At 38.5% G+C, this 19673-nt stretch overlaps 1 protein-coding gene across 1 annotated transcript in view; it reads right to left on the bottom strand.

Moving 5' to 3' along the window:
• NRXN3 (neurexin 3) overlaps nucleotides 1-19673 on the bottom strand; it is a 1605778-nt gene that overhangs the window by 715902 nt on the left and 870203 nt on the right. The window contains exon 26 of the mRNA XM_039883931.1: nucleotides 5783-5902. Within this exon, the coding sequence (XP_039739865.1) occupies nucleotides 5783-5902 (120 nt within the window). The remainder of the gene's footprint in view (nucleotides 1-5782; nucleotides 5903-19673) is intronic.

Genomic DNA, 19673 nt, shown 5'->3' with positions numbered 1-19673 from the left:
TGACTATGCTATCTTCTATAACTTAATGACTTATATACATTACAAATCAACCTTTTAAAAATTTGGATCATTACAAATAAATTTCCAAGATAAATGTCCACCAGTGGTTCAATGAAAAATCAAGATTTGGACCCTATTAAGCCCACATTCAGGACCCGACAATAGATTCAACGTGGGGGATTCTTTAGTAGAATGTACATTCTACTAAATGAGATTAGGAAATCTGATCATTTTTTTTCCTTTGAAAAAATGTATATCATACGATGTTAAACAAAATAAAGTGCAGAATAAATTTTAAACAGAGTGTATTTTGAACCATACAAATGCTTAGAATAAGGACTGGAAGGAACGAGTCAGCACGTTAGCTGTCACTGCCATTTACCTGTCTGCTCACTGGAATGTTGCCTTTCCTTTCTAACCTTCTTTTGTATCATATTTGTTGAGGAAGTACTTACAAATTTTCCGAGACTCATTTGTTAGTGAAAAGTTTCCTAATAGCAAAAGCTCTTCTTGGGGGGTCTCAGTCCCAGAGACAGTGACATCATTCCACTTTGACTCCTCACCAGATACTGCACATATTTCTACTGAAGCACTTCCATATGCGTCTTCCCCCATTAGACTGTAGTGTCTTCAAGAACAGGACTGTATCTTATTCATGATCATATCTTCAAATAAGAAATGTCCGGTGAATGAATGAATGGATAAATGACAAAGTATGTTCAAAGTAGCAAACGACTGCCTTAATAGTGAACTTCTCAAATATGGCCTATTTGTCAGAAAAACAGAGGTAGGAAATAAACACATAACTAAAAATATGGACATACTATAGTCTGATATCTTTGGAAATTGCTGCTACACAAATATTATAAGTCCATAAAATAATACGTGGACCTATACAAACCGAAGAGACAGTATGAGCACATACATGTCTGCCTCCTTGTTTGTACACTAAGTAACGCATACATTGCCTATCTTTTCTGAAGCCTGAATGGGAAATGTGTTTTTAACAGATTTAATCAATATACCAACCTACATTAAAAAAAATAAACCCACACAATAAATCAAAAGCAAAAGGCCAATCAATAGCCAGCAGTGCAGTTTAACAGCCACTCCAGCAGAAAACTATCTGAAAAGGTGCTTCACACTCCACTGTCTGCACGATCCACAGCTACCTGCTATTGATTTGCTGCAAGCAAAGAACATCTATTACCACATGCCAGTGTGAACCCAGCAATTTCTCCAACAAGTAGCCCACAATGGATGACTAGCAACACAGCACAGGTAGCTGACTGCTGAGGGTGGGCTGAGTACCCACACTTATTCTCTTTTATTCACCCTACAAAGCCATTATAAACACCCAATTTCTAAATCCAGGAATGAGATATGTGTTAAGGACTCATCACACAAAGAGTGTTCCACATTTGCTTCTCCAGGGCACAGAAGCAATAACAAGATCTGAAAATTATATGCAACTCAAAACAGTTGTCATGAACATGCTAAAAGGGAACCATGGTGGTGAAGACACATGTAAGGTGTTTTGAATGGCTGTTTTCAAATAATCCCCCCAAATGACAACTTTTTTGAATTTGTGTGGGCACGCACGAGTGAGTTGGATTTTGTGCATCTTGCTGTGTCATGAAGTCAAGAGAGGAACTCAACAATAGTCTGCCAGTAGGGGTGGCACTGCCACACAGTATGGGAAAAGGATTATGGATTCTACCTGATGATATAATGGCTACAACATATAGAAACTACCCAGATCTCAGTCCTGATTTAAAATGCTATTAAGAACCCAATATACAAAAAATGTATCCCATGAGAACCCTTATAAGTTTCCACTGATGTTCTTAAAATGCAACCTCAGTATTGTGTCATTAAGTTGGCATTCATGTAGTATTCACCTTCTGAGAAGTCAGCCCCCGTTTTGAATTTTTCACAATAAAGATTTTCTTTGAAGAATGTTATGTGTGTGTCCTTCCATAGATCTTACTGGATCCTATATGAACTCAAAATTGTTTCTGAGATGACTTTGTCCATTGTAAACAGCCCTACAAGTCACCTAGAGGAAACTCTCCATGATTTTACCATAACATAAAATGGTAAAAAGTCATGTCATAAAACTAAGACAATTAATAAATCAATTATACTTTAGTTTCCAATCAGAATATTTTTGTTTCTGGCCAACACAAGGGAATCACTATTATATAAGGTAATCAGTCACAGAGATACATGTCACCTTCACAACCACTATGTCAGCTTTGCAGCTATCTTCCTAAGAATGAACCTGGAATTTATCCCACTGCCTCCATCAACCTACCATACTTTCGCAAAGAATAATAAATACAGTTGAAACCATTCTGGCTTGGTCTACTCATACTAAGTGAGATATAGTTCTTAAATGTAAATTCTACTCATGGAAGTCACATCAATGTGACAGCAACTCAAAATTGTCAAACAAATGCCAAATTTGGCAAACAGGCAAGAGAACAAAACAAAGGTCATATATGAAAGAACCAATGCTAGAAAAAAGGAAGAAGATACTAAAATGCAAACATTTTTTTTAGAAACTTGCAAGTCATCCTCAGAAATAATTAGCTTTCCTACACATGATGAACAAAGAACTTTATTTTGGAAAATTTCATAGCCTAGCTATTTCCCTATTGAACAATTTTCTATTCTTGGGTGTGTAATAATAAATTCAGATGTTTTCATTTCCAATAATTAAGGATCAATCTGCTGCCATTAGAAACAGCTCATAGAAAATGAGAGATTCAAACCTTTCCCCTATGCCTTCAAAAAAATGTCTTTTGCCATTAGATTGAATTTCTAACCAATTCATGTGGTTTTATGAAAACATTTTAAGGAATTTATTTTTAGATATATACAACATTCTACAGAATATACTACCCCAAGAATTGGGTAAAGGCCAGATTTCCTTGATGGAACTCCACTTAAATGTGTCATGCCCTATTTCTGTTATTTAGGTCAAAGGCAGGCCCCCTGTGGCATGCATGATACCAAAGCAATTGTTAATGGCCTCTGTGCTCTTTCATAGAAGACTCAAACCCGGCTCTTCTCTATATTCCTTCTCCCGCATCCTTCTTCTTCTTCCATTCACTTATGTTATCTTTTCTCCTTTCTTTGCAATTTCCCCCACTGCTTTTGCCAATAATAAACATGTGTCACCAGCCTTGTTCAATTCTGCTAGTGACGCTGAGGGTTAATGCTCACCTCCTCATGCAAGCTAAGCTACCCAGATGTTGCTAACATAGGAGCCACAGAAAATATCAGATTGGTAACTTCATTTTAAAGATGTTTGAAAGATGAAGTAGCAAATTACAACTCTAAGGGTCGAGGTCGACAAAGACAATAATGATCTATGATATAAAGCAGTAAGGCAGATTTTCTAGGTGGAAAAAAATGACTCTGATGCTAGTTCCAAAAGAGATGTTCCCTCACATACTTTAAATGTCAATCATTAGATAAAGAGACATCCATTGTAACAATTATTCCACCATTTTGATATATTTAGTTGGGTTGCATTAAAAGTTTACCCACAGCCTCATGAGATATATATATATATCGCCAAAGTTATACCCTAAAATCCTGTATATCTGAATTCTATATATTCCTCACACTCTGCAATTAAAATGCACTTGCTCCCATTTCCATACAGTCATCTAAATACAGAAGCCCTGGTCCACTCCCCAAGAGGGGACCAGACAAGCAGATTCTTTTAGAGATTTGGACTCAGAGGTCTTCTACAATCAAAAATTCAACTGCATTATTTACAGAATATAATCCAAAATATATTATCCTAAGCCTGGGTATCTCAGAAACATTTTGAAGGATGTCTGAAACACTGAGAAGCTATTGCCACAAAAGAAAGCTGACCTTTCCCAATCCTCGTTCACTTCATTATATATCAACAAATTGTTCAAGTCGGATAACATGATAGTCCTCACTCTGGACTGAGACACAATTCGCTCTTGACAAAATCAGAAACAATCATAGAAAGCTGGAAAGAATACTGGTTGATATTTAACAGAAAACACTGCCTTGCCTGGGCGGCAGAAAAAAACTTGTCAACGAGAGAAAAATACATACATACCTTCTGAAGACTGTGCACATTCACCGCTGTTAGAGTAACTTACCTTCTGCCTGTTCTGTGTGCAGTCCATTTTCTACTGGAAGTGGTGTGTATGTGTGATATGGAATAAACTTGTGAGAATAGAGAAGCGTTATGCCAACATTTAGGGGGAGAGGGAAGCCTTCCTATGGAATCCTATGCAGACAAATTGAAGGGAAAAGAAAGAGCATACAGCGTAATTCCCAAGCTACTCTGGATGAGTCCATAACTGCCTGTCTCAGAGAGGAAGGGTATTTCCAAATCATAAATATGGAAACAGGCCTTTCAGAAATACCAAATACTTGGAAAGAGCACTGTGATGCCAAAATCTTCTGCAGAGAGTGTGTCATTTGTGTTACGGATATAGAGGGACATGCTTACATTTAGATCAATGAGTATTAAAGGATTTTCTCTCTACATTGACAGGTCCCCCACCTGTTTCTCCTTGGTGTATCTTAATGACAGACCATATGAAGACAAAAAGCTACGAGAAAAATGAAAGACAGAACAAGAGACAACTACACACATGAAAAAGTTGAGCAATAAGAAATCAAGGAAAACCACACACACATAATAGAGATAGCATTGTAATTGGAACCTGCTCCCACATAGGCAAACTACAACATGGCTGTACTGTTAGCTCAGAAAACATCATGCATCTTTTTTATGAAACCAAGAGACCAACTAAGTTCAGATTGTAAAACAAACTCCTACAATAAAGGCTGCATTTAGAAAATTAGATGGTCAGCAGGACCACGAAGTCAGGGCTTTTAAACAAATCTCTTTGCAGTAAGTATTCATAAATTTCAAATGTTTGTTCACCTTTAAAAGTGTCCACATTAGGAAAATAACATAAGAAAGAAGTGGAGAAACAGGTTATAGATTCCCACAGAATTAAAGTATGTCAACCATCAGTGCTGGAATCACCATCATGAAATCAGTCTTCTAGAACTAAATTGGCTGTGTGCCTGAAGCACCAGTAGTGGACAAAGACAACAAATGGCTCTTTTCCAATATGAACCAAATACACAGATATATACATAGATACATACTCACAAAATAAACAGAATAACTCTCTCTATATATACACACATATATACACATATGTAATTGTATATACCAAATATGTATCAATAAATTTAGCCAGAGGAAATCTCGGCCTTACATTTGAAAGACCCCTGAGAATGCTTTAAACATTTCTAATTGGAAAACATAATGAGCTCTGATTATCTTCATCATTTGAAAGATCTAAAAAGTTCTCTAAATTCAGAATTTTTGAGAAAATAGCTACGTTCTTAAATATCCTCTAAATTCTAGGCAATGTAAATGGGAATCTCAAAATTGTTATCCAGATGATTAAGTTAATTAAAAACTGAACTCCTCGGAACAAAAGTATTGCCTGAATTGTTTTGTTTTTCTAATATAAAGAAAAAACACTGAGAATAAGCAAATGAGAAAACATCTAACATGGCTGAGCAAGAAATGTCCCTGATTTTCGCATAAGAGTACTAGTCCCTTGTTTTCCAAGTTTCTGGAGGAGAAAATTGCTCATGAATCTTTCAGAAGAGCCATCCTTTTACATAATGTCCCTTAAGGTTTCTCCAAACCTCTAAGCTCTTTGAAAAAATATAAATATGAAAAGGTTGTACTCACGATCATTGCACTGGTTTCCAGAATATGAGGTCATGGAACAGTCACAGGTGAATCCTTCCCACTGCTGCATGCAGACCCCCTGGTTGGCACACGAATCTTCCTGGCAAGTGGTACTTGGTCCTAGCAATGCATAAGAGGAGGGGAAGAGAAGAAAAAGTAGAGAGAGACGTGTTAAAAATTCATCAAATTCAAAGCAATCACTTGAATTTACTATTCTCATGCCCCAAAACATTCAAAGACACACCACCAAAAATGTCAACTCTATATCATGCAACAAGAATTCAGTATATACAAAAGACGACAGAAATACACACTTAGCCACAAACTGTCAACAGTTACACACAGAAGGGAGAGGGCTGAACACACTGTTCTCTTTTAGGCAGACTTTGTAGCATGGTCTTTCTAAATATGTAATGCTAAAGCAGAAAAACACATTCCCATGATTCTTATGAATTAAGGTACAAAATTCCCTAAAGTCTACTTTATTACATTAAAAAGATGCTTGATAATAATGATGAGGAGGGGGAGATAGCAGCCACCATATACTGGTGATTTGTAGGTTAAAAGCACTGGGTGCTAAGCACTTTGTGTTATCTCTTTAAGCTCTCCGGTGACTCTAAGAGGTAGGTGCTTTTGACCGCCATTTCACAGATTAAAACATTGAGCTCGGAGAGGTAAAATAATTTAACCCAACGTCATACATTTGGTAATTAAAGAATCCTGATGTCCAACTTCAGCAGACTAACTTTGGGACCCAAGCTCTGAACCACATCAGTAGTTCTCAAAGTATAGTCCTCAGGCCAGCATCGCCTGGGAAGTGGTTAGAAATGCAAATTCTTGAGTCCCATCCCAGACCTACCGAATTAGAGACATCGGTGTGGGGAGGCAGAATCTGTGTTTTCACAAGCTTCCAGAAAATCGAGATGTCGCTTTACGTTTGAGAATCAGTGCCCTGCACCACACCGCTGCTTTGTTTTACACAGGTGCGCTCAGAGTGTGCGCACACCAGAGGATGCAAAAGAGATTTATTTGAAGTATCAACAGACAATATTAGAAGTTTTATTCTTCTTTTAAATTTCATTCTTTATTATTTCTATTTTTGTGTGTCTTTCATATGCAAGTAACTTAACTATAATGGCACATGTATATGATATATAAAGAAGTATACTTATTTGGGGGGCATTCTCAAAGTTTTTTGTGGATGTGAATGAGCGAGTGAGACTTTGACAATCTCTGTCATACAGATTGCTATTAAGATCTCTTTTGAGGTCATCCGGGGCCTCTCTTTAACCATTCTCATTTTTTCACTTCTATCTTCGGCCTTAACTTTGGGATTAATGATGAACCTACACCTTCGGAATTATCTGAGCTAACAGAAAATATTTTAACATTTAGGATAACTCCATGAATTTCCCAGAAAGCCTCAGCAAAGGAGGTGAGTCCTTTGACTCATCAAACGTATCAGTCAGGATCCGATGCAAAAACAAAACAAAACAAACAAAAAACCTTAAAAGTTAAAATATATCCACTGCATAAGTGTACATTTCACAAATTCCAAAGGAAGCCTGACACAGGCAAGGATACTGAAATGTAACTATGCAGAGTCTTAAGGATACATGTTCAGAAGAAATGCATGACTACAAAGGGTTCATCTTCTGGGTGGCAAGACATTTTGTATTTACTCATGAAGGGTGAAAGCAGTACAGTTCATCACGCCTAGTTCAAAGCTATTAGGATACGACATAAAAAAATTCAAGACAATTATTAATGCTGGGGGAGCTGCACTGCTGCTGGGTTTCTGCAGCCCCTACATGTCATGTGGTTCCCCCATGTGGAGATGAAAGGAGGTACATGGCCACCTTCTCAATAGGTCTTAAATTCGAGCATTGTGTAATACAAGTTTCATTAACAATGGCAAATCAGAATAGATTCTTTCAAAGGATAAAAGCTTCTGAGAAGCCCACGGGGCTCCCTCACCAAACAGCTCTCACCAGACAATGGGCTAGTAATTCAATTGAACTCAGAATCAGAAACACATGGAAGGCTTTCCCTTGAAAGGCAGCAAAACAGCAAAAACTTTGGGAAATACAATAATTCTTTGTGTATTGATTGAATCTGAAGACAGAGCTCTTTCCATACCTTCTCTCTCCCCTCTGACTGACCAAATTTTAACCATTTTCCAAGGACCTGAAATGCGTCCTCCGTATGAAACATTCCCTAATAACTTCAAACAATTCTCCCCCTTCTTAGTGGTCACTGTACTTATTATCTGCATCATTAACTTTTGTATATAATATTCAGTTTAACACTTTATTACACATTGCAGTGTCCTCTGCTTATATAACTCTCTAATTATTTCATTATTTCACATTTCATGTTTTTTTTTCCCTTGAGCGGTTTTTTTTTTTTTTTTTGCTATTTATCCCCAAAAGATTGAATGCTGCTTGCTGTTAGAAATCATGTAATATGATTTGCTTGTGTCCTTGCTGCACCAAGCGCACTGTGCCCGCCAGTTGCAGAGAAAGTGTTTCAGTAATTGTTGAGCTGATTTGATTGCAGCCGCCTGACTTGCCTCTGTCTCATACTTCCAAAACCTGAGTGTGGGAGAATGTCTGGGCTCTGTGAAGTGAACAGTCTGGGCCATTTGTCAAAGATTGGTCAGGAATCATATACAGAGAGAATTGTAGGTTATTCCACAATTCCACAGAATTTGTTTTGCATGCATTAAGGGGAGAGTGCCATGCAGAATCAGGTAAACCCTGAACGCTGACTACACTGTAACCATCTAAACAAGAATGTTTTCAGTGAGGACCAGGGGGACTGGCATTGCCTTCTCATCCTTCCATCTACTCTACTCGCCCCCATCTGCTCAGCCATCCTTTCCTCACAGTGTGGAGCTCAAATCAGCAGCACCTGCATCACCTGGGCGCTTTTAAGAATGGCAGACCTATGTGGACTGGGAGTGGGGTTCGAGATCAGCTGTGACTGGTCCACGGGTAGTTCTGAGCTCTGCTCCCACTGCCCTCTCACTTCAAGCCCATTCCCACCTTCAAGGTCAGTTCCTCTTGCTTGGCTCTCTTTCTGAAATGTCCTTCCTGAAGAGTTTCAAATAACTGGTTTATTCTTATTAAGTTTCAGCTCAAAATGGGCTTTCTTCACACTATCCTATTTAAGGAAGTCTCATCAGCATTTTATCTACTCTCCGCCATGTCTCCCTGTTTAACTCACAATTAAATGACCTATAAGTTATTTATTAAATTCTTTATTGTCTGTTTCATCCTGCTGGAATATAAGCCCTTTGAGAGCAGAAGACTTGTTTGTTTTGCTCACCTTTATGTCTCTAATTTCTGATAAACTATTTGGTATAAAGGTCTCAGAAAATATTATTGAATAAAAAAGAACAAAAGAACCAAAAAAATAAAGAAATAAAGTCATTTTGTGACTTAAAGCCAATGATTTCCCTAACGATTTACCCATAGAATTTACCAATATCAGCTCATATAAACAATTTTCTATTTAGAACAAAGCCTTTCTGTTTTGGGGGCAGGGGGGGTGGATAATTTAATTGACCACATTTCCTCCCCTGTTTTAACTATTAAACTCATACAACCTCACCAGATGCTGAGATAAGGACTCTTTTGTGTCCCCAGTGCCGACAGACAGTATCAATAACTGTGCTGAATGAAAGAGATTGGGCTAAACTCTAAACCACTTTCAAGATGATAATGTAAGTTCCTATTCTTACTTCAAACTATCTGAGTACATCCCGTCCTGAACAGACTATTTTATGTCAATGTGTCTATTTTTCATAGATAGCAGTGCCTCAAAAAAGAGAGAAATTAAAGAAACAAACCAAAATGCCCTGAAAAAGTTTCATTCTAACTGCACATTTGTTGATACAAGATAATCTTGTACAAATAAGAGAATATAACCCTAACAAAACAAGGCACTTATATAGCACTTATGTGCCAGACATTGTACTAAGTTCATTTCAGATATTAATTTAATTAATCTTCATAAACACATGATTAAGCAACTATAATTAATATTATTAAAGAATTAGAAAAAAACTAATTTTCCAATGAAATATATACAGAATTAAAATAATTTTTTGACTGTTGATCAAGTCAAAAAGGCAAGGATTTGAGAAAAGTAAAATGAGTTACAGAAAAGTAAGGTGATTATTTGCAAGGTCCCACAGGCAAGTAGGAGAGTGAAGTTTCAAATTCAAGCTTGCTAACTCCATGGCTGATCCACCTAAACTCTATAGATGTGGGTAAGCCAGGTGTGCGTGCGTGCGTGCGTGTGTGTGTGTGTGTGTTGACACTGGTGAACAAGAGCAATTTAAATTAGGTATTTCTAACCTACAACTAAAGAAAGATGACATTTGAATGTAAGATGGTGTTTTTTTAAAAAAGAAAAACTTTCAAATGTCATTTCAATTTAAAATATAACTAAAATAAACAGAAAGATCTAGTTTTGTCCAATTATATGAACAAAAATCTGTATGCATATGTTTATAAACATAAGACACTCCTAAGACTTAAGAATAATAATTTTATCTAAAACATTCTTCCAAATCAACTTAAAATTCTAGACATTCTTAGGTAACAAACCTTTGGGATTACATATACAAAGAGTTTTATTATTATTATCATTATTAATATGTTAAAACTGCACCAAGTCTTTAGCAAATTTTTGTATAGGGATAGCATACACCACTTTTATTTTGATATGTGATCAATCTATATCCTTTTGAGAAAAAAAATGGTGACTTTTCTTCGTATAGTAGGGAAACTGACAAGGCGACAGAAGTATGCATGAAAAGACGAAATAAGTTGTCAATGATGTTAGTGCTTCAGTTTCTAACTCCCAGTTCTGTTTTTAGTTCATTGGAAAGCATCACATTGGGTCTTTTTTCTTCCTTTTTTTTTTAGATGATAATTCTGATGGCTGCCACAAATGTCCCATCATTCTGCTTGACTGAGGGATTGTTTTTGTCTCTAAGAACTGTCTCAGACAGTCATTTCATGCTTGTTACTGCTAAAATCCACCTTTGCAGTACATGCAAACTGATTCAGTGAACTCCTGTTCATGGTCTACAAAATCAGAAGTTTACAGAGTATCTTTCTACTTGAAGGTCCTTAAGATAGAAGTGCTGCCTGAAGCACAGGAGACTTTGATCAGAGTATATTTTCTTTTTGTTATCGCCCAAGTAGGACTTAACCAAATTTATGCCTAATATCCCAATTTAAAATCGATAAATATTGCTAAACCAGCACCAGCTGGTCCTGGCCATATTAGGGAGCTGGATGTGGTGAGCAGGGGCACCTGGAAGTGACAGAGCTCTTCTGATTCCCCACGACCATTTCTACTAAAGGCTCGAGGCTGGTAGCCCAGTCGTAAGCACCAGGTGGGGCTGGTTTAACAATATGCATCATCTTTAATCTCAAAGCATGAGGTGTTTGTCAAAGGGTTTAGAATTTATGAGTAAAACCCAAATGTGAAGCATTATCATCACAGAACTTGGTGCAACTGAAGTCTTTGCCTGCCCCATACAAAGCACAGCTGCCATAGGAAGGAGCCTTATGAGAGATGCCATAGATTAGCTAGAGAGACCGTATCTTCTACCTTCAACTTTTCTACTCCTGATAAGTGCATAAACCTTTCAGCTTTTGGGAGATGGATTTGGTTAGTGGGGGCCCCTGGAAGTGATACATCTCTTCTGATTCCCAGTGTCCATTTATACTAAAGGCCCAAGGTCAGTAGCCCTGTTGTAAGCACCCACCAGTTGGGGCTGTACTTAAGAATGAGAGAGCAGTACTTGGATAGGAAGGAGGTAAAAGAAAGAATAGTCAATGAAAGATGAACAAATATAGATATATGTATTTGTGTGTGTGTGTGTGTGTGTGTGTGTGAGAGAGAGAGAGAGAGAGAGAGAGAGAGAGAGAACCTTATCAGCTTCCTGAGTAATTTATAGTCTTTAATGCTAAAATATGAGAATTAAAGTGTTGAGGCTTCATGGAGCGTATTCATTAGGAATAGCCTAGGAATAGACATCAGGAATAGCTTACATACTCAGCTACACATACGTCTTGGTCCCATTAGCAAAGCTACTTCTGTGGCTCTCAGAAGTATTTCCACATTTATAGTATTAGGGCCTCTTGGCTTTTCTGAAGCGAGTAATTTATAGACAACATAAGATGCATCCCTTTTAACTGGCAAAAATCCAATTCACATCTGTTTAATTTTAAAATAAGAAAGCGATGATGCTTAAACGTGTCAAAGTATCTTTCTTCATAAAGACAAAGCCAGCTGAGGAGTAAATGCTCTAGTTCTTGTTTTAAAGAAGATTAAGCAAAGCCAGAGAACGGGGTCCTAAATATTATAAAATTTCATTGGCAGAAAGACCTAAGAGCAGCTGTGTTCTCAAGATCTTACTTCTCTGTCCTGGAGGCAAGGATCTGTGCCTTGCTAATGCTCAGAAAAGCATCGAAATGCTCTTATCAGGCATGCTCGGGTGCTTAAGGTTTTCTCTCTTCAAGTGAGAGGTCAGAAAAGTTACCTGGTTAGGATGATGAGTGAAAAAGACTGACAATAAAATCTAACATGTGAGGCAGTTTCAATAACACCCCAATTACTTCAGCCCTCTCATCACACATTAGGTATAAAATAAGTCAAGATTAGCATGGAACCTGGGGGAAACCAAGATGCTCACATGAGGACATTATCTCCGATGGCCTCTGATTGGTCCTGTGCCAGGAAACATTTAACAACCAGAACCCTGGGGGGTGGGGGGTGGGGGGTGGGGTGGGGAACCTAATCTGTAACATTTCTGTAACCTGACTTCCATGGAATAAAATATTCCTACCATAGTCAAATTCAAACTAATACGTGTTACACGATGTCAACCATCTTGCAAAATTCCTCTGCTGGTGCCAGCACTGCCCTTGATGACCAATAAACTTCGAAGCATAATTAGACTTCGTGAGCAAAGCGATTTGCCTACGTGATACTTCCACGACAACGGAGAGATAGGAGTCAGTGTCTGCTCGATGGAGTATTCGTATAGCTGAGAGAATGGCTGGCATCATAAAGCCATCTTGTTCAATCCGCCCTATTTTCAGAAGATGCCTGAGTCACAGGTCAAATGATTAGATCATTCTTTCTTTTTAAAATCATGAACAGGCCCTCAAAATCAATACTGCTTCAGAAAATGTAAACTGAAGCCTCATTTTTTGTGTTTCCTTCCTTTCTCGGCACTGATGTAGCAAACTGTTGGAGTAGTGGAGGGTGCTTTTAAGAGAGAGAGAAAGAAAAGGGGTTTCAAAAGCCTGGCTCAACGAAAGACAGGTAATTTAAAATATTTCGCTTTAATCAAATTGTGCAAATATCAGGTCAAACTTAATGAAACAGTATTGATATGAAAACCCTCTACTATAAAGTCAGGTTGGAGGACATTCTCGATACCCTTTGTTCATCTATATACTGTTTCTGCTTTGCAAATAGGCAGATCCAGACTCACACCATATAGCACAACAAGGAAAAGATTCCAGGCTTTAAAATCCAGCTTTATCGCTTACTAGCAATGTGACCTTGGGCTAGCTACCTAAACTCTCTGAACCCGTTTCCTCACCTATATAATGGCAATTATAGAAACGGTTACTACCTCATGTGCTGTGAGGATTAAATGAGATAACACGTGCAGTGCCTGCAATGTCATCCGTGAGCTAACTAGTGATAATATCTACCAGACGAGGTTGTGGCCATGAAGGACATACAACGTGCCAAGTCTGTGACATGTGCCTACACTAAGTAGACCCTCAATAAAGGGCATTATCAATTCTGTTGGAAAGGAAAATCAAGTTCTCTCTACTCATTTTAGTTGGGTGTGTAGTCAGTCAGTAGTCCAGAAATAAGACCCATAAGTCATAACTATAAGAAACTAAGTCCTCTGTAAGAAACCTGTTATATAATGTTGGGACCATAGGCAGGAACCATTGTGGGAATTCTGTTTAATTCCTGTCTCTCTTATTAATTGCCATAGTGCAAACCATTTTTGAGGAACTGATTTCTATTAGGTCAAATGCTACATTTTACCACATAAAATACAATGGAGAATGTGATTCGGCCCTTAGCTTTGGAGAAAATGAAGTGGGGAAATATATTCCTCACAGTAAAGAAAGTTGGAGAATTAAAATCCCCTTTACCTACTAGACACGTTTGGCTGATATCAACTCTTATCTAAAATGGCTTGAAAGAATCTTCAGGTTTTCAAGGCTTCCAAACCCAACACATTTATTGACTTACTCAAGATAAGCAGCGCTTGGAACCAGATCTAATCAATCTCTGTCTACCATCTGGGCAGAGGACAACATACATTTCTAGAAAAGAAGCCATTCAACTCCAGAAATAAAACTTGCTAAGGGAAATTATAATGGAAAGTGTGGAGAGGATATTCTGATTAATGACCTAACCCAATAAAGAGCTTTTCTATTTTTTTCTCATAGTTTATGACTCATCTGCCTCGCTCCCAATAGGTCAAATCTTATTTACTGTATACTTGGGTAGCTCCTTTCTCATACGGACCAGATTTGGGGGAATCTTTTCCTCTCCAGGAATACCTCTCTTGAAAATATAAAGGAATTAAAAAATTACTTTTGAAGAGTCCACAGATATTGTCATTCTATTCAAAGGATCCTAAGATTCAAGGGTCTGCCCCTCTCAGCAATGTGACACTTGCTCAAGTGCCTCCATGAAGCTCCTACTCCCTCTCCTAGCCTGGAAGGATGTAAAATCTGACCTGGTCAGGGAAGTTCTTTCTTGAAATCTTTTGCCCTAATGTGTAAATGTATCTGCTAAGAAAAAGAGTAACATTGTGGGGATGGGGGAAAAAACCAAACAGGAGAAAAAGCTCATTTCTCTCTCACTCCTCAGAGGTTTCATCTGGGAGGGAAAGTTATTTACCTTCTTAGCCAGCTAAAGGAACAGGCCTCGGGTTCATGCCTCTCTCCTCTGTCTTAAAATGTGTTACTTCTCTCCTACGCTCTGCTTCTTGTTCCTGTCCTTCTCCTGCATTCTCCACCCCACTGTCAGCGTGATCTTCATAAAATGAAAGTCTGACCCAAGACTCTGTCCTCCTTGCAGCACCTTCAGGGTAAAGTCCAGCTGCTTCCATAACAGGTCTGCAATCACCTGCTTCCATTCTGCCACTCCAGTTTCAGCTTCCATCACATTCCTACGTGCACCTTATTTTAGCCAAATTGAGGTTCTCATAGGTCCCCAAACTAGTCAAATTCTTGAATGTGGTTCTACCTCTCGTCCACTTAAAATATGTTGCCTTTCAGACTCAGCTCAAACTCTGCCTGAGAAAATCTCCCCTGGTTACCCACCGGGACCACCATCACCGCCCACAGTCCAGCAGGATTCCCAGCAGCTCTCACAGCACACTCCATGTCCATGCCAGTGGAGCAGTTTGCGCTCTGCATTGCAATTACTGGCCGATCTCCTACTGATTTAGTTGAAGTCAGAGATTGTATCTCATCTGTAACCTTAGTACCTAATACCTGGGAGTAGCTGAGCTCCTGTTAAATTGAACAACACAATCACTGGAGAAGTTAAATAAATTAATAAAATTAAAAAAACAAAACACAAAACAAAACAAAACAAAAAAACACTATGCCATCAACACAATGATAAGAGGAAGCAAGCCGTTGACTTGTCCAGGCTCATTATGCCACTTCCTAGACCCCAGTGTTCTATTTTCTTCTGAATAGAATCTGCCTTTACATTTCCGATTGTCTCATTTCTTTGTCACATGTTTATACTTCCTTTCACACTTAATGGTAATTAGTGCTATCTGTGCCCACAGGTTGCAGCTGAAGAAGCCAGCATGAGTAAATGGCCCATACTCCAATGTCAGAAAAATGAAAAGTAAAGACCAAAAGTTCTTATGCCATAATATGGAGAGTGAGATGACCCAAAATGATTACAAAGAATAACAGCTCCTGCCACAAAGAGATTATCCAGTCGTTCTAAGACTGGAAGAGAGTGTGGGTCAATGAAGTAATAACACAAAAGACATTCTGATGACTAGACTGCTTCTAAAATAGGAAAGGAAAGATAACTCAAACTATTAGGCCCCAAATCTATATCGGCACTTTGATCAACAATTTACAATAGGCGCAGAAATCAACCACTTCTGTTTATGATTCCTATAGACATTTTTCCTTTGAATGGTAACTTTAAGATCATTTTGCTACAGATAGAGTCCCTGTGCTAGGTCCTGGGGATTCAAAATCCACAGTTTTTTACCATGAAGAATGGCTATGTCTACACAGAGATTCAGTTGTCCGGTTTTCTCTAATAAATCTGTTAATTGTCTCCAAGTGTAGATTGACTCCTGCCCCAATCTCTCTCCTCTCTGTTTACAGGTGACATGTAGAAGACCTATTTTCACAATTGAACAGAATGTTTAAAAATCAACACCCTCAGTATTACTGAAAGGGCCACACATACTTTAAAAATGAAAGCTATTCTATAGCTACTTTGGACTTCAAAATACTAATCCGATGCCTGTTCTTTTCATTAGTTTTATTATATATTTGGATATGTGTATATCTGCTAAAAGGAGATGGAGAAAAAAAGAATTACAAAATGGCTAGAGAAAGGCCTTATTAGTTGCTATCCACCGAAGTGACAGACACTTATACTGGCTACCTGCATGACATACAACAAGTCATAGCATCTAAGTGATCTCTCAGGTGAAAAGTAATTTTTTTTAAGCTACCTTTGTCTTAACCACTTCTAACAACTCTGGCTGATTGCAAACTCTGCAGAGACCACCTGAGGCTCAATCCCCTGCTTAACTCTCAGCCAAAAGATACCTAAAATGCCTTTTCCTGAGTTGCTATTCTGAGAGTAGCGTGACACAACAGGACCAGTGGACCATTACTGACTTTGAAAAGTGCCTCTCTGAATGGTATAAGAAACAGTTTCTGCAGAAGATATGCACTGAGATCTAACATAAAGGCATTTTAAAGAGTATTCAGGATAAAAGTGACAGATCTCTTTCTTTCCCAAGAGTACGTTTTTCTTTAGATTGCAAAACAGAAAATTACTCAACCAAAATCCCCAACAGGAAATATAAATCCCTGGAACATTTTAATGATATTAATATCTCCCAAATGCCTAAAAATATTTCTTTAAAATGAGTTAAGAGAAAATGGCATTCTCCTCCATAAGGCCCAAGCACTCGAAATTCCTGTTGACAAATGACCTCCCTGATTAGAAAATAATAAATTGAGAACTCTAGTGGCCTTTCTTCCTTTTTCATTTTACAAGTGCTGCCTTCTATCTATAGTGAATAAATTAAAAAGAGCCAACTCCTCCATGGCAACTATTTGAAGAGGCATTAACCATTTCCAGAAGTGGGTTAATGTTTTTGTGGGTAGTCACAATACAGGAGGCTGTCAAACCTCTTTGGTCCCCCCAAAACAGAATCATGTTCTCATCCCCGAGAGGTCTCGCCTTTGTTATTTGTCATGCGTTGATCTGGGTTTTCTGCCACTGTTTCTGAAGAACACAGAGTTCAGCCCCCTCCCACAGCTGCTGCTGTCCAAGAGGTGTGACAGCTTGAAGACCTCTAAAGAAAAGATACCAAGGGTTACACAGGGCATCTTTCAGTCCAAAGTGATAATGGGAACAAGAACCTTCTCTACCTTGTAGGTCAGCTTTGGTCAACGCAACTTTGTTAGCAAAAGAACAGAAAAGGTGAAAACAATAACCAGAGGTTAGTAAGAGGTAGAGTAAACCAGGGTAACATTACAGAAATGAAGGTACAGTCGGCATAACCAGCATCACTCAGACGGACAATTGAGATGCTACAGGTTCTCCAGAGACAGCACAGACGGGGGATGCACAGACCGGGGTGGAGCAGGCCTTGTTGGAGCCACGACAGCAGAGCAGGAGCAGGGAAACACTGGACTTGACAAAGCACAAGCAGTGGTAACAAGAGCCTTCTCACATCCACACAGCCAACCCCCAGGCACATGGTCCAGAAAAATAATTTTCCATCGGTCAGGACAAACATTAAGAAATAAGAGTAGTGCGTGGCCAGACTAAAAGACACATGTGCACAACCCAATGGAGCCCACAGAAATAATTCTGAACATGGAGGAGGTAAGCATGGAAGAGTCACTTGGGAGCAGTCCTTGTAACCTCCTGAAAACGTCGCCAAGGAATGTAGCACTAAAAACGGGCATTTGTATCAGGGTGATTTGATACCACAAAAGAGATTCATTTGTTTAATTTATAAAATACAGCGAAATCCAAATGGCTGTGGTCAAAAAGGCACCAAACCAATGTCTTTTTTATTTATTCATACCAGTCCCAAAATGGAGCATATGTGTTTCTCTCAGAAGTTTACCAGCTACAATTTTGGAATTGCATTTCTAGCTGATACATGCCTTGGTCTCTATAGCAAAGCTGGCCTCCAGATACAAAGAGATATTTACCAGCTGAGTATTGAATCAGACATTATAAAATTCCTAGCCCAAAATGAGAGACTGCAAGTCATGGTTATATGTTGGCTAAGAGTTGTCCAGAAATTGCACTTAATTCTAAATTATACATTCTGCATATATTAGAGACATAAAATCAAAACCTAGTTCAAGATGTTTTTTCTTCCTATAACAAATGAGAGCCAATGAGGAGTGGATTAATAATTCTGAACTCTTTGGGGAAAATAACACATTTACTAATTAACATCTTGAAATGCCATTATCAATGACTTTGACAAGAACATATGTTATCTCTCAGTCTGTGGACCCCATACATGTGAGAATAAAGCACATTTACCATCATACCATCTCGAAGAGATTCTGGTCTTAGCTCTTAGTAATGACTCCTCATCCCCTACCTGTTTCCTATTCTATACACATAATATCATATATCAAGAAATGGCATATTTCCTATGATCCCCATACTGCCTAACACTCAAAGGCTTGCTTAAGGGTCTCATACTCAACCTATAAAGAGATTCGGAATGAGAATGACACTTTTTTGCAGTCCCTCCCAGGTTCTGTGCCCTTGATTCCCTTCCCCATCATCTTCCCTGGCATCCTAAAGAGCTCCTGGGATCTCTCAGAAGGGCTTATCCACAATGGTGCAAATTTCCAGTGATGGCAATTTATGCCTTAACCCACTTTTTGGCCATTTTTCCTGGCCACTTAGGCTAATTATCCAAGTCATCTGTGTACAATAAACAAGGGCCTTCTTCCTTCAGCACTCATCCTCCGCTTCATCCCACCCAGCGGGGTGGTCATAATGCTCCATGGGGAACCATCACAATTATCTCCATGGCAATAGAGTGCAGTGTTATTAGGCCCATGGGATTTGCCATAGATTCAGATGTAGAGCCATCAAGTCACAGTATTCAGCTTGGAACAATCACCCATACTCAGCGGAAGGTCGGAACTGACCATAATGCATGTGATGAGTCACACTGAAGTAAACGTAGAGCTGTGGGGAGGGACAGGAACATTTTCTCCAACCTGATGGGTAATTTCTTTTCGTTGATGCTCTTATTGCTTCTCTTGAAGCTTTCTTAACTGGGGTCCATTCCCCGCTCTATACTATATATTTTAATCCACTTCTATAAAAGTTAATTTAGACTTCCTTTTAATTGAATATTACCGCATTATGTCCTTACACTCTGAGTTTTATATTCTATAAAACTATTCTTCCAATATAGTGGCCACAGAAACGTGACAACTGAGCACTTTAAAGAGATATGGTCTGAACTGAAGTGTCCTACAAATGTAAAAGACACACTCGATTTTGAAGGCTTAGTATGAAGAAAAAGTAAAACACCTTAATTTTATATTGATTA

Source organism: Pteropus medius, unplaced genomic scaffold, assembly GCF_902729225.1.
Source record: "Pteropus medius unplaced genomic scaffold, Ma_sr-lr_union100, whole genome shotgun sequence".
NCBI classification, from domain to species: domain Eukaryota; kingdom Metazoa; phylum Chordata; class Mammalia; order Chiroptera; family Pteropodidae; genus Pteropus; species Pteropus medius.
Note: the sequence above shows the minus strand (reverse complement) of the source record. Positions and strands in the feature narration are given on the sequence as shown.